The sequence below is a fragment of the Acartia tonsa genome, chromosome 3 (genome assembly GCF_053477335.1).
Source record: "Acartia tonsa isolate MP-2025a chromosome 3, ASM5347733v1, whole genome shotgun sequence".
Taxonomy (NCBI): Eukaryota; Metazoa; Arthropoda; class Copepoda; order Calanoida; family Acartiidae; genus Acartia; species Acartia tonsa.
The window spans coordinates 11,541,519-11,554,979 of NC_137262.1; the positions used below are offsets into that span (position 1 = coordinate 11,541,519).

Consider the following 13,461-nt stretch of genomic DNA (forward strand, 5'->3'; position numbering starts at 1 on the left):
AGGTTAGGCACAGGAAAAACATCCCCCCCCCCTTTTTGTTTTCAATTTATTTCAAAAATTATGGTAGGGTATCAGTGTTCAACTGGTACTATGAGTGAATAAACCTTACTTTTATTTAGCCACTATGACAGACGGAATAAAATAGTTATTGAGTTTTTTCTTACTATTAATTTATTGTTGCTTTCAGAGAGAGGAGGAGTTAACAGATTTTGTGTCAACATCCAAGGGTGTGCTTCAAAGTTTAGTAGAAAAACATTTCCCTGCCCCTGATAGGTAAGCAATATTAGTTGTCAATATATCAAAGTGTTCAGTAAGGTAGACCAATCTCATGGATTTTTAGAAATTGCAACCAAAATGAGGTTGCGCCTACGAACTCCTCCGAAGACCTAAACTTTATGCTGGAATCATAAACCCCTACCGTTGGCAATCTTTAAAAAACTTCAAAATAACACAACTTATTGTATTAGCGTTTTTTGTGAAATTCACCCTCTTTCAAAATAAGATACACCTTCCTACAAAATAGATTGGTCTTAAAAACTTTTATGCGATTCTTAGTTTTTTTAAATGATAGATATAAAATTTTTTATATTTTCATTCCCAAGACGACCTTTTATATTAACTTTCTTTTTTGATTCTTGAAAATGTAATCTAGAATAGTATATCATATACCTATATTAAATAGCAAGAAGGGAGGGAGGGTACATTGTGCTGTTTATTACACTAGTCCCCAAAGATTTATAATAACGTTTTATCATTTGTTGGCTTAACAACTTTAGGGACTTTCATTGAATTTTGATTGGTTTATTCATTAAATTGAGTTTCTAAACGTTTCAACCATGAATTGTAATCTAAAGTAGGGTTAAAAACCTTTTTTCAATATTCAGTCAAAGTAATGCTTAAAAATCAAGGCAGCGAGTAACTCTGCTTATAAAAATCCTTAAAATTGATATCTTCTAAAAATACTTATGCATTCAATATTTCGTGTTTATTTTAGAGGGAAGATCAGTAGAATTCTTGGAATTGGTAATCCAACAAAAGAGAAACTTTTGCAAGAATTAGTAAGTTTAAGTAAGTATCTAAACATCATTTTTATATGGTAATAATATCCTCTTAGAAATATTTTTTTTCAATTTTGAAACCTTCCCAGGACCTATTACAATTACTTTGTAAAGGAGAAACATTGATATCGGTTCAGCGTTCAGCGAGATTATTCGGAATTGACACATAGATCCTGTTACTTATTTATTAGGATACTAGAGGCTGCGCCACTAGCATCTAGGGGCTCTATATTCGAAGGAACATGGAAGAGCAGAAAATTAGCCTAAACCATACCCAGATTTTCATAAAATAAAAAATAGAATAGCCTAAAACCATCTCAGAACCTATATGGAGCTTCACTGTAAAGGAAAACCGTATCGGTTCATCGGTTAGCAAGATCCTTCGATACAGACTAAAAATGCTTACTACTAATAACTTTATATAATAGGATATATTATACAGTTGATTGAAAATATGTTATCAATGAATAATTTGAATATTGGTTAAGTTGAGAAATGTAAACAAAACCTGGAACTTTATGTTGTTTATTTGTTTTCTATGAATGGTTAATTTATTCATTCGATATTTCAACGTGTTTTGTTGTAAAGTCTATGTCTAGCTTTGTTAAACAGGATCAAATAATTAACATTTAACAGAAAATAATTAAGTACATGTAATTTTGGCGTAACAATATAAAAACTAAAATAATATCATAAGGCGTTTTTCGCATTAACTCTTTTTATGCTTACGATTTGATTTAACTATCTGCCTTATCTTTCAGCTTTCTGTCCTGGCCAGCTGAAATTGTTATTAGTTACTTTTTCTCAAAGTGCCTTTCGAGGACTGAGTCCCCCCTTATTTTGGAAATTAATTTTAAAAATGGAGGAAAGAATTGAAGTTTTTTTTGTAGCTGAAAATAACATAGCTTAAAATTATCCCAGTCATAAATAGTCTTCCCTTAAAAGCACAGATCAATAATTTCAACCATTTTTTTTTGATAGTAGTTATTTCTCGCATCGTATTATAATCCAGTTTTCCGCGGATATAAAATTTACAATCTACTTTGAAAATTTAAAATATGAAAATAAAGAAAATGAAGAAAATGATTGTTATGATAAAATGTAGAGATTATGATAATGTTGTTTGCTTGGGTTTAATTTATGCTTGGTTAGCATTTGGGGAAACTAACTTTAACTTGTGGTTTCTCTTTACACAATAATTAATATTTAACACCTTTACAATATCAAATATGATACATTATAATTATAGCAGCAGGCTGCGTCCCTAGAAAGGCTTCTAATGCCACGTTGAAATAGTAAGTAACATAAAAATTCAAAAAGAAAAATTTTGCAATTTCCCTCTTAATTCCTTAGTCAAACACTGAAATAAAATGAAAAAAGAAGGGGAGATGAGTAGTTTTTTCGTTTGGTTGTCTAGGTTAAATTGGGTACTGGATAGCCCCGCCTGGGTAAGATCCCCAACAGGGGGTATTCATAGAGGAAAAAACTAACCCCCATAATTTTAATTTATATTGAGACACCGACAATTATAGAAACATTATTTTTTTCTAGCAAATGGTGGAAAGGTTGACGATGATGATGACGATTGGAAAGCTGGAAGTAAACGTCAGAGAGGCAAGAGACAGGCTGTAGTTAAGGCTACAGCTAAAAAGGTAACCTAATCTACATTTTACTTATAATATAAAATTATCTTATTTCAATTAAATACTTTTCTTTATAAGAATGATTAAGCTAAAGCAGTAACGACATTAAAATGACAGCAAGGATAGACTAAAATTTTATCATGTATTTTCAATAAATCACTGAAAATTGCCTTTTGTTATTTTGTTCAGTTTATGCAGCTCTTGTACTTAAATGATGTTGTTAACGATCTTTTAGTGACGGACGGATCGAAGTAAACCTAGCCTTGCTACTTTGGACTTTAAATTATACTAGTAGTACCCAAAGTTTTATGATAATATTTTCTTTCTTGTTGGCTTCAAACTTTTATGAAATTATATTGGTTGGTTAAATTAGTTGAGCTTACAAACATTTCATCGGGGGTAATTTTGTTTATCATCATTAAGAATGTACAACAATTAAATGTTCATGTCGTATCCCTTTAAATCCCTGGCTACTTGGGAAAATGGTCCTGGACATCAGAATTTATTTTCTAAGGTGAAGCATCTAGAATATGAGAGCACCTCGAAATTAGTTTTTTGGGGGGAGTAACACCCTCCCCCCCTGTTGGACGTCCTGGTATGAGAGTCAAATATAAAGAAGAGTTGATTTGTTTCAGGTGAAGGTTGATGTAGACAGTGATAAAGACAGTGATTTTGAGGTCAGCGATGATGATTTAGACGATGAGGTATGTCTTGCTGGGGATGGAACAAGATGTTCTTGTTCACAGCAAAGCATCTCTATAATTCACTTTGTCAGTAAACTGCGAGCTAAAATTAAACAACTTTAAATTGGTTTATCGGGGGAAAACAGAAGGCAGTGAAAGACCGGAGTACCTGTGATGCAGCTCTTCGTTTTATTATGTCCGTCAGAAATAGAGAGAAAAAATGAGAAGATCTATAATTTACATTGTCGCCAGACTGAAAGAAACCTGGAATTTTGAAGTAAAATGTCAGTTTTCATTCCACACTTGTTGACTTGTTGTTTTCTTTGTAGATAGGTCTTTTATGTATTTACAGTGTACACTTTTCTCTTGATTTTTCTTTTTGTTATAGCTAGGGTAAGGGGGGGGAAATTTCGGTTTTTTTTCGTTTTTTTTGAAAAAAAATGGGGTAAATATTAATATTTTCAAATGAAACCAAGACCAGTAGAAAGCTTACGGAAAGGACTATCAGGTCCTAAAAGGACATTATCCTAGGACTTTTAGAAGTTGGCCGAAATTGACTGCAAAAAAGTTACCGATATTTCCCCACCACCGGGGGAAATATCGGTAATTTTTTTCAACCTAAAAAAAATCGATGAAAAACGGCCAAACGGCCAGTCGAACATAAATAATCATAATTAGTATAGGTTATAGGGATTATCCACAAAAAGTTTCATAATGATCGGACTATTCCTTCTATGTTAAAAATGAATTTTTTTGAAAGACGCGAATTTTCGATTTTTTTTTCCGAAAATTTTTTTTTTAAAAACTTAAAATTAATATAAGAAAAAAACGTATTTTATTACTTTTTAGGCCTGATCCTAAAAAAGCTCACATTGAACTATAGATTTAGCCCAAAAAACATGAAAATTGATTAAAAATTGACCTCAAAAATTGAATTTGAAGCAAAAGTGTCATCTTTGCAAAAAATCTTGACTACATTTTAACCTTAAAAAAATCGATGAAAAAAGGCCAAACGACCAAACAAGCGTAATAAATCATAATTAGTATAGGTGATTGGGATTAACCACAAAAAAAATCATAAAGATCGGACTATTCCTCCTATGTCAAAAATATTTTTTTTTCAAAGGACCAGAAATTTTGATTTTTTCCTCGCAAAATTTTGATTCAAAAAATAAAATTAATTTTTTTTTTGTTTTTTATCTGTTCTATTCATTTTTAGGCCTAATTCTTAAAAAGTCCATATGGAATAATATACTTGACAAAAGAAAACATGAAAACATGACCTTAAAAGTTGAATTTTAATTTCTTTTGAAATTACCGATTTTTCCCCCGGCGCCAACTTTGGTCATTTTTGAAAAAAATATTAACCCGATTTTAAAGCTCTCAACGGATTTGGAAAAAGCGGGCAATTTCTAGTTCAAAAAGTTTTTCAGATCAGCTCTAGGTCTTACCAATTTTTGTGTAGGTCGATCTTTACACACCTACTAAAAAATTTTTGGAAAAAAAAATTTTTCGTCCGACTTTGAGACCCAATAAGTACCCTTAATATTCATCTCACAAAAAATTCATTTTATACTTTTTTGTAGGTAATTTAATAAGGAACAAATTTGCTTTTATGTTTTTTTCTGTCATTTGAAAGGAACATGGAGAAAAAGGTCATTTAATGAAGGTAGGTCGAAATTACCGAGAATAGCCCCTTACCGAAACTTCCCCCCCCTTACCCTATGAAAAACCGTTTATTTAGTTATCTATACTACACAGTAGCTTGCTGTTTGTCTGTCCGTCCGTCCGTCCGTCCGTCCGTCTGAAGCTTAAGATCTCGGTAATTACTGAACCTATTGGATTCTACTCTTTGGGGAATAAATCTACTGATCCTGTGATGGTTTTTAGCTATTTTCTTGTGGGGTGGGACACTACCAACCCCAAAACAAAACAAATTCCCCCACCCCAATTTTTTAAAAATTATTTGATATTAGTGGAGGCAGCTCTGGTGGCAAAGCTCCTAGACGCTATGGGCGAAACCGCTAGCCCTATTATATAGAGTTGTAATTTTTTTTGTCTGAAGCTTAAGATCTCAACTACTAAAGCGATTGGCTCCTTCATTTTAGGTAAGCTTCACATAGGTACTGTGATGGTGTTAGGCTATTTTATTTTCAGATTTAAGTATTTAGATGGTTTTAAGTTTTTTTCCCTTCCCCTCTTCTTTTACCCTCTAAAGAAAGGGCCCCTAGATGCTAGGGGCGTAACGGTTTGTGATTTGATATAGTACCCAAAAAAACTTATCATATCACTTACTTATCATAATTGAAGAAATTGGATGAGATCATTCTTTTTTTTAATATCGTTGTTTTATATTTCTGTATTCAGGAGGAGTCAGATGACGAAGAATCTGACGAGGGAGAGTCCGACTTCAATCCCTTTGGATCAGACTCGGAGTCCGACGCCGAAGACCCGTGGGAGAAACGCGGCGGAAAGAAGGGGGGTGCAAAGAAGAAAGCCAAACCAAAGAAGGTCATTGTCCACTTTAGTACCGAAGCTACTTCATGTTTAGGGTCCGTACGAGACTACGAGTTATAGGAATTAGTGCATTTAGAATTTTAAATACATTATATTGGTTTACATTTTCTGAATTGATTTTAATTACCTACCGATCTCTTGTTAGTATTTGGTTATATTTTCATCTAAGATAATGTTTACCTGTCAAAATGTTCTTTTTCTGATATTTTATGAATTATCATGTTTTTTAGGAAAAAGCGGATCCATTTGCTCATCTGGTGAAGGGACGTGAAGAGAATGGGGTGAGGGAAGCACCACCTGATACTAACAGAGTTGAGAGGGCCATCAAGATTAAGGTATAATATAAACTCAACTGTTTCTTTTATTTTGTTACTTTTTAGTCGAATGCCTTTTTTTTGACATAGTACGTTGGCAAAATATATTCCTTGGTTTGTTGACGAATTTGTAAGAAAATAAACTCAACTTTACAAGGTATTGAAAGAAATAATCATATTTTACAATTTTAGTATTTTCTTATTGTTTGGAACTAAGTAGTCACGGAGTTTTTGTAAACATTTAAAGAAATATACCAACAATTATAACAATTATAAAACTCCATGACTACTTAGTTCCAAACACTAAATAAGTTCCAGTAATTTTCTGTTTTTCGATTCATGGTATAGAAGAATTAGAAATAAAAGTATTTTACAAAATAATATAATTCCATGAACTTTTTAGGAGGACCTTCTTGCCAAAATCGAAGAACTTGGCCAAGAACTGCCAGCAAACACACTCGACCACCTTATCGACGAACTTGGCGGACCCAGTCTGGTCGCCGAGATGACGGGCCGCAAGGGCAGAGTCGTGATGAACGACAAGACCGGTGAATTCAAGTACGAGTCCCGTTCCACGGACGAGACAGTGTCCTTGGAGTTGTTGAATTGTACAGAGAAGGACAGGTTTATGAATGGTGAGAAGAATGTTGCTATTATCTCAGAAGCCGCCAGCAGTGGTATCTCCTTACAGGTATAACAGTTTAATGAGAGAGAAAGAGATGGGACAAGACCTTATAAAATTCGCCCCCCTTCCTTTCCCAAGAAAAAAATGTTCTGTTTATGAGTTGAATTATCTTAAATTTTCCTTTAAACATTAATTAATATAAAAATGTAGTTTCCTAAACAAAGGTTAGGTATGTTTATTATGATCTCTCCCGTTACACAAGGACCTAAAGATGATCATAAACAGATAAATCTAAATGGTAATATTATTGGTTATAAGACCTATTAATTATTGTCTAATGTAGGCTGACCGACGTGTGAAGAACAAGAAGCGTCGTGTGCACATGACCCTCGAGTTACCCTGGTCAGCTGACAGAGCCATCCAACAGTTTGGTAGAACACACAGAAGTAACCAAGTTTCTGCTCCAGAATATATCCTACTTATCTCAGATTTAGCTGGTGAACAGAGGTAACACCCCTTTTTTGGTCATTTCCCTTAAAGTGCCTCGTCGCGCACTTTTTCGATTGTTCGTTTAATACTTTTGATAAGGTTAGGTTAGGTTGTAGTAGATATTGGGTAGTCCTACAGGGATAAAACTAACCAACCAAAGGAAGGGATTCACACAAGCCCTTATTTTGGTGTAAGAAGTCAAATCTTGCTCAGTCAAGTGCTTAGTCATTTGGCCAACATCCTTAAGCTAGAAGTCCTTTAACATATGTTAGTAAAATCGAAAAAAAACTCTTTATATTTTTATTAGTTGGTATTTAAATTATATTTTTAAGTATCCAAAAAAACTAAATTATTTTTTTATGTAAAAACGCGGCTGAAATCTTGGTGCTTGTTGTATCTATCTAAGCCTGCACTGTAAGGCCGGTCGCAGATTATAATTTCATTGTACTCTCCTTAAATCTTTAATATTAATCTTCTAGTCGGAAAACCAGACTTTTAGATGAGGCGAGACAGACAGACATAATTAACTTTTCCGAGACTAAATATTTAAAAGAAAAATCCTTTTGAAGTTATTTAATTTTTTTTCAAGCTATTAAATCAATATAATGAATTGGGTTTTATAACAAAAGGGGGAGGCGGTTGTGACACTTTTTGAAACAAAAACTAAAAGTCAAAGGAACTCAACTAAAAAAGTTACATCACTGAAATTTGGTACGGCAGTTACTTTAAAGAGTGGAACTGTGAAGAAACGGCGGCGGAACCGCCGTTATCGCCGAATTGTTTTTTAGCGGAAAATGGCGGTAGCTGCGGTTTCTCCAACTTTTCTTCACAGTTTCACCCCTCAAAAGCGAAGGTCATTCTAAATTAAATTTGAGTGCTGTAACACTTATAAATTGAATTCCTGTTGTTTTGGTTTCAAAAAGTGTTACAACCGCCCCCTCCTTTTATAAATAAGAAGGAAATTTTTTTCTGTAAATAGCGCAACAACGTGCTGATAATATTTTAGTTATAAAAAATTCAAATATTAATAGGGTAATTTTTTCCCCCGCATCGCTTCGAAACCGAATAATATCCGGTGGATTAGAACCGGTTCTCATCCATACTGAAAAATTATGTCTAACATCGTATTATATCCAGTTTTTAACGAATATAAAAATGTATCGCGGCTTAAATAAAACTGGTTTTAAACTTAGGTATAACTGTACATTTTATATCCGCGGAAAGCTGTTTATAAATAGCTATTACAGTATGTTCAGTAAATATGTTTAAATGACAAATAATACCTAATAAAAACTAAAAGCTTTTTAGCATATTAAAACAAGTTACTTAAATTACCAGATTGACATACTCTAGTTAAAGAGAAATTGCGCTTCTATAACTTATATGTTAAATAAAAGCCATTTATATTACTTTACTTATTTGTTGATTTAAAGAAAACTTTTACCCCCCCCCCCCCCCTTTATTCTGATTGTTACTAGTTTGTATAAAGTTGGTTCATCAGTTCCTCTTGTTTAAATGCATCCACTGTCATTATTAGATGTTCATTCCTACCACGAATAGGGATAATAACTTTAGCAAAGAATTTAGTCTAATTTTAAGTACATAAGAAAGAGGGTTATTAAAATACCCTTTCCCCAAATAAAAATTTTCAATTCATAATTCCTACTTTGCCCCACAAACAACGGCACATATATGAAAATGCGCCTAATAATTGTTGCTTCTTTATTTTTTTTACTTTTTTATCATATGAAATATCAGAAATAAGAAGGTAAGCTTTAATTGCAAAATTTTACCCTCAATTTAAGTTCCTACGAATTATTTTAAGAGTTTATAAAACTGATGCGTTTCTGTTCTGTCATTATTAAATTATTTGAATCTTTTTCTCATTCCTTGATTCTCTCAACTTTATTACAGCAATCAATATACAGAGCTTATTAGAAGCAGAGCTTCTCTTTAACTCATTTACACTACTTCATTTTTTATTATTACAGCGTAACGTTTTAGCCTTTAATTTAAAGTAGTACCCAAGAAAAGGGCTGTAACGTTTGGGTTGTTCTTTTTAGGAAATGTCTTCAGGTGATTTTAATCTTTTTTTAAAAAGTATAAATGTTAATTTAAATTGGTTTCTGCTTTCTATTTTTTTGTTTAAAAAACTAAAATAAAGAGAAACATTGCACGAGATGTTGAAAGAAAAATTGTTGAGCATATCTTGGGATAAAAACAAAAGGGGGGGGGGCGTAATGACATTTATTCGTAATCCGTGAGCAAAATGGTCTAAAAATTTAGCTAGACCCTTCAAACTTGGTATATAAGCCTAGTCCTATAGGTATTACATCTAAATGGAAAAAAAATCCAAAATTTTTTATTTTAAGGTTAGGTTAGGTAAGAAAAACCCTGCGGAAATGGGGTTTTTAGTCTTTTTTTGGTCTATTTTGATTTGGAAACTTACCTTAAATTGTTTTTTCTTAGGGTTTTAACTTAAATACACTGTATCTATTCATATGGACATTATTTAAGATGATTCAGCAAGTCGGGGACCGACCCCAGAGGGCTAGGTGGGTGGCCCGCAGGGGTTAATTGCATTTTTCCCAATACATATGTTGTGATACATCTAATTATAGGTTTTTTAGGTCAAGGAACTCAAAGGGGGGAGGCGGATGTGCCACTTTTTGAAACCAAAACTAAAAGTCAAAGGAACTCAACTAAAAAAAAGAGTTACAGGTCTGAGATTTTGCATGGCAGTTGCTTTATAGGGTTACAATATGGAACAGTGAAGAAACGGCGGCGCAACCGCCGAAAACCGCCGAGAAATTGCAAAAAAAATTCGGCGGGAAACGGCTGTTGCGCCGCCGTTTTTTCACAGTTCCATATTGTACCCCTATAAAGCAACTGCCATGCAAAATCTCAGACCTGTAACTCTTTTTTTAGTTGAGTTCCTTTGTTGACTTTTAGTTTTGGTTTCAAAAAGTGGCACATCCGCCTCCCCCCTTTAGAGCTAAAATAAGCATTAGACTAATCTGAAGCTAGCCCCAGCGGGCTAGGTTGGTGGCCCGCAGGGGTTAAGTGCATTTTTTCTAATATATATCTTGTTATATATCAAAATATAGTTTTTTTAGGTCAAGAAACTCAAATTCTGAGCGAAAATTAGCATTAGACTAACCTGAAGATAACCCCCCCGGGCTAGGTTGGTTTTCTGCAGGACTTAAGAGCATTTACCTAACCTAACCTAGAAACTTACTTATAATTTTACTTGGATTTTTTTAATAAACTTTGTCTATTAATGAGGACTTTATTTAAGATAATCCAACAAGTCGGGAACCGACCCCAGCGGGCTAGGTTGGTGGCCCGCAGGGGTTAAGTGCATTTTTTCCAATATATATCTTGTAATATATCAAAATATAGGTTTTTTAGGTCAAGAAACTCAAATTCTGAGCGAAAATTAGCATTAGACTAACCTGAAGCTAACCCCCCCCCCCCCGGGCTAGGTTGGTTTTCTGCAGGGCTTAAAGGCATTTACCTAACCTAACCTAGAAACTCCTTAAATTTTTACAGGTTTTTTTCTTGTATAAACTGGGTCTATTAATGAGGACTTTATTTAAAATGATCCAGAAAGTCGAGTACCGACTTATCTGAAGCTAGCCCCAGCGGGCTAGGTGGCTGGCCTGCAGGGGTTAAGTGCATTATTTTCCAAAATACATCTTGTGATATATCAAAATATAGGTTTTTAAGGTCAAGAACTCAAATTCAGAGCTAAAATAAGCATTAGAATAATCTTAAGCTAACCCCAGTGGGCTAGTTGGGTTGCCCACAGGGCTTAAGTGCATTTTACCTAACCTAACCTAGAAACTTACATTTAATATTATTTTTTTAGGTTTTGTTTCTCAAATAAACTGTCCATTCATGAGGATCTTATTTCAGATGATCCAGCAAGTCGAAGACCGACCCCAGCGGGCTAGTTGGGTAGCCCACAGGGGTTAAATGCATTTTTCAGAAAAAGTATGTGTTATCATACATCAAATTATAGGTTTTTTAGGTCAAGAAACTCAAATTTACAGCTAATAAAAGTATCAGACTAATCTGAAGCTAGCCCCAGCGGGCTAGGTGGGATGCCTGCAAGTCTTAAGTGCATTTTACCTAACCTAACCTGGAATAAACTGTGTCTATTTATTATTTAAGATGATCAAGCAAGTCAGCGACCGACCCTAGCAGGCTAGGTGGGTGGCCCGCCAGGGTTAAGTGCATTTTCAAAAAGTATGTGCTGTCATACATAAAATTAAAGGTTTTTTAGGTCCAGAAATTAAAATTTAAAGCTAATAATAGAATCAGACTAATTTGAAGCTAGCCCCTGCGGGCTAGGTGGGTTGCCTGCAAGGCTTAAATGCATTTTACCAAACCTAACCTAGAATCTTACTTTTTTGAAGGTTATTTAATTGAATAAACTGTTCATGAGAACATTATTTAAGAGGATCCAGCAAGTCGGGGACTGACCCAGGCGGGCTAGGTTTTACATAGATACACAGTGTTTAGTCCTAAAGCCATCATTTAAAAGATTCTTCATACAGGAGGCTGACTCAAGGAGGTCCCCAACTTGCTGGATCATCTAAAATAATGTCCTCATTCATAGACACAGTTCATTCAAGGAAAAAACCAAAAAATTAGTAAGTTTCTAGGTTAGGTTAGGTAATATGCACTTAAGCCCTGCAGAAGATCTACCTAGCCCACAGGGGTTATCTTCAGGTAAGTCTTATGCTAATTTTAGCTCTGAATTTGAGTTTCTTAACCTTAAAAACCTATATTTTGATATATAACAAGATGTATATTGGAAAATAATGCACTTAACCCCTACGGGCCACCGCCCTAGCCCGCTGGGGCTAGCTTCAGATTAGTCTTATGCTAATTCTAGCTCTGAATTTAAGTTAACTGACCTAAAAAACTTATAATTAGATGTATCACAGCATATATATTGGGAAAAATACACTTAACCCCTGCGGGCCACCAACCTAGCCCGCCAGGGTCGGTCCCCGACTTGCTGGATTATCTTAAATAAATTCCTCAATAATAGACAAAGTTTATTCAAGAAAAAATATGTAAAAATATAAGTAAGTTTCTAGGTTAGGTTAGGTAAATGCTCTTAAGCCCTGCAGAAAACCAACCTAGCCCGGGGGGGTTAGCTTCAGGTTAGTCTAATGCTAATTTTCGTTCAGAATTTGAGTTTCTTGACCTAAAAAACCTATATTTTGATATATTACAAGATATATATTGGAAAAAATGCACTTAACCCCTGCGGGCCACCGACCTAGCCCGCTGGGGTCGGTTCCCGACTTGTTGGATTATCTTAAATAAAGTCCTCATTAATAGACAAAGTTTATTAAAAAAAAACCAAGTAAAATTATAAGGAAGTTTCTAGGTTAGGTTAGGTAAATGCTCTTAAGTCCTGCAGAAAACCAACTTAGCCCGGGGGGGTTAGCTTCAGGTTAGTCTAATGCTAATTTTCGCTCAGAATTTGAGTTTCTTGACCTAAAAAACCTATATTTTGATATATAACAAGATATATATTAGAAAAAATGAACTTAACCCCTGCGGGCCACCAACCTAGCCCGCTGGGGCTAGCTTCAGATTAGTCTAATGCTTATTTTAGCTCTAAATTTGAGTTCCTTGACCTAAAAAACCTATAATTAGATGTATCACAACATATGTATTGGGAAAAATGCACTTAACCCCTGCGGGCCACCCACCTAGCCCTCTGGGGTCGGTCCCCGACTTGCTGAATCATCTTAAATAATGTCCATATGAATAGATACAGTGTATTTAAGTTAAAACCCTAAGAAAAAAACAATTTAAGGTAAGTTTCCACATCAAAATAGACCAAAAAAAGACTAAAAACCCCATTTCCGCAGGGTTTTTCTTACCTAACCTAACCTTAAAATAAAAAATTTTGGATTTTTTTGCCATTTAGATGTAATACCTATAGGACTAGGCTTATATACCAAGTTTGAAGGGTCTAGCTAAATATTTAGACCATTTTGCTCACGGATTACGAATAAATGTCATTACGCCCCCCCCCCCTTTATTTCCCCATGAAACTGGTGAAAGATTGGCAAAATTTTGCATATATTGGATGTAAATATATCG

The 13,461-nt window shown here is 34.3% G+C and overlaps 1 protein-coding gene across 15 annotated transcripts in view; it reads left to right on the forward strand.

The window, feature by feature from the left end:
- The window catches only part of sno (Protein strawberry notch), a 56,243-nt gene that overhangs the window by 13,251 nt on the left and 29,531 nt on the right, over nucleotides 1-13,461 (forward strand). For all 15 annotated transcript variants that reach the window (XR_013877294.1, XR_013877293.1, XR_013877295.1 and 12 more), the window contains 8 exons: nucleotides 188-273; nucleotides 995-1,068; nucleotides 2,610-2,710; nucleotides 3,337-3,405; nucleotides 5,752-5,895; nucleotides 6,132-6,236; nucleotides 6,619-6,906; nucleotides 7,184-7,347. Coding sequence is in view for 10 of the 15 variants with exons in the window: in XM_080152649.1 (XP_080008775.1) it covers nucleotides 188-273; nucleotides 995-1,068; nucleotides 2,610-2,710; nucleotides 3,337-3,405; nucleotides 5,752-5,895; nucleotides 6,132-6,236; nucleotides 6,619-6,906; nucleotides 7,184-7,347 (1,031 nt within the window). In the remaining 5 variants the exon portion in view is untranslated. The remainder of the gene's footprint in view (nucleotides 1-187; nucleotides 274-994; nucleotides 1,069-2,609; nucleotides 2,711-3,336; nucleotides 3,406-5,751; nucleotides 5,896-6,131; nucleotides 6,237-6,618; nucleotides 6,907-7,183; nucleotides 7,348-13,461) is intronic.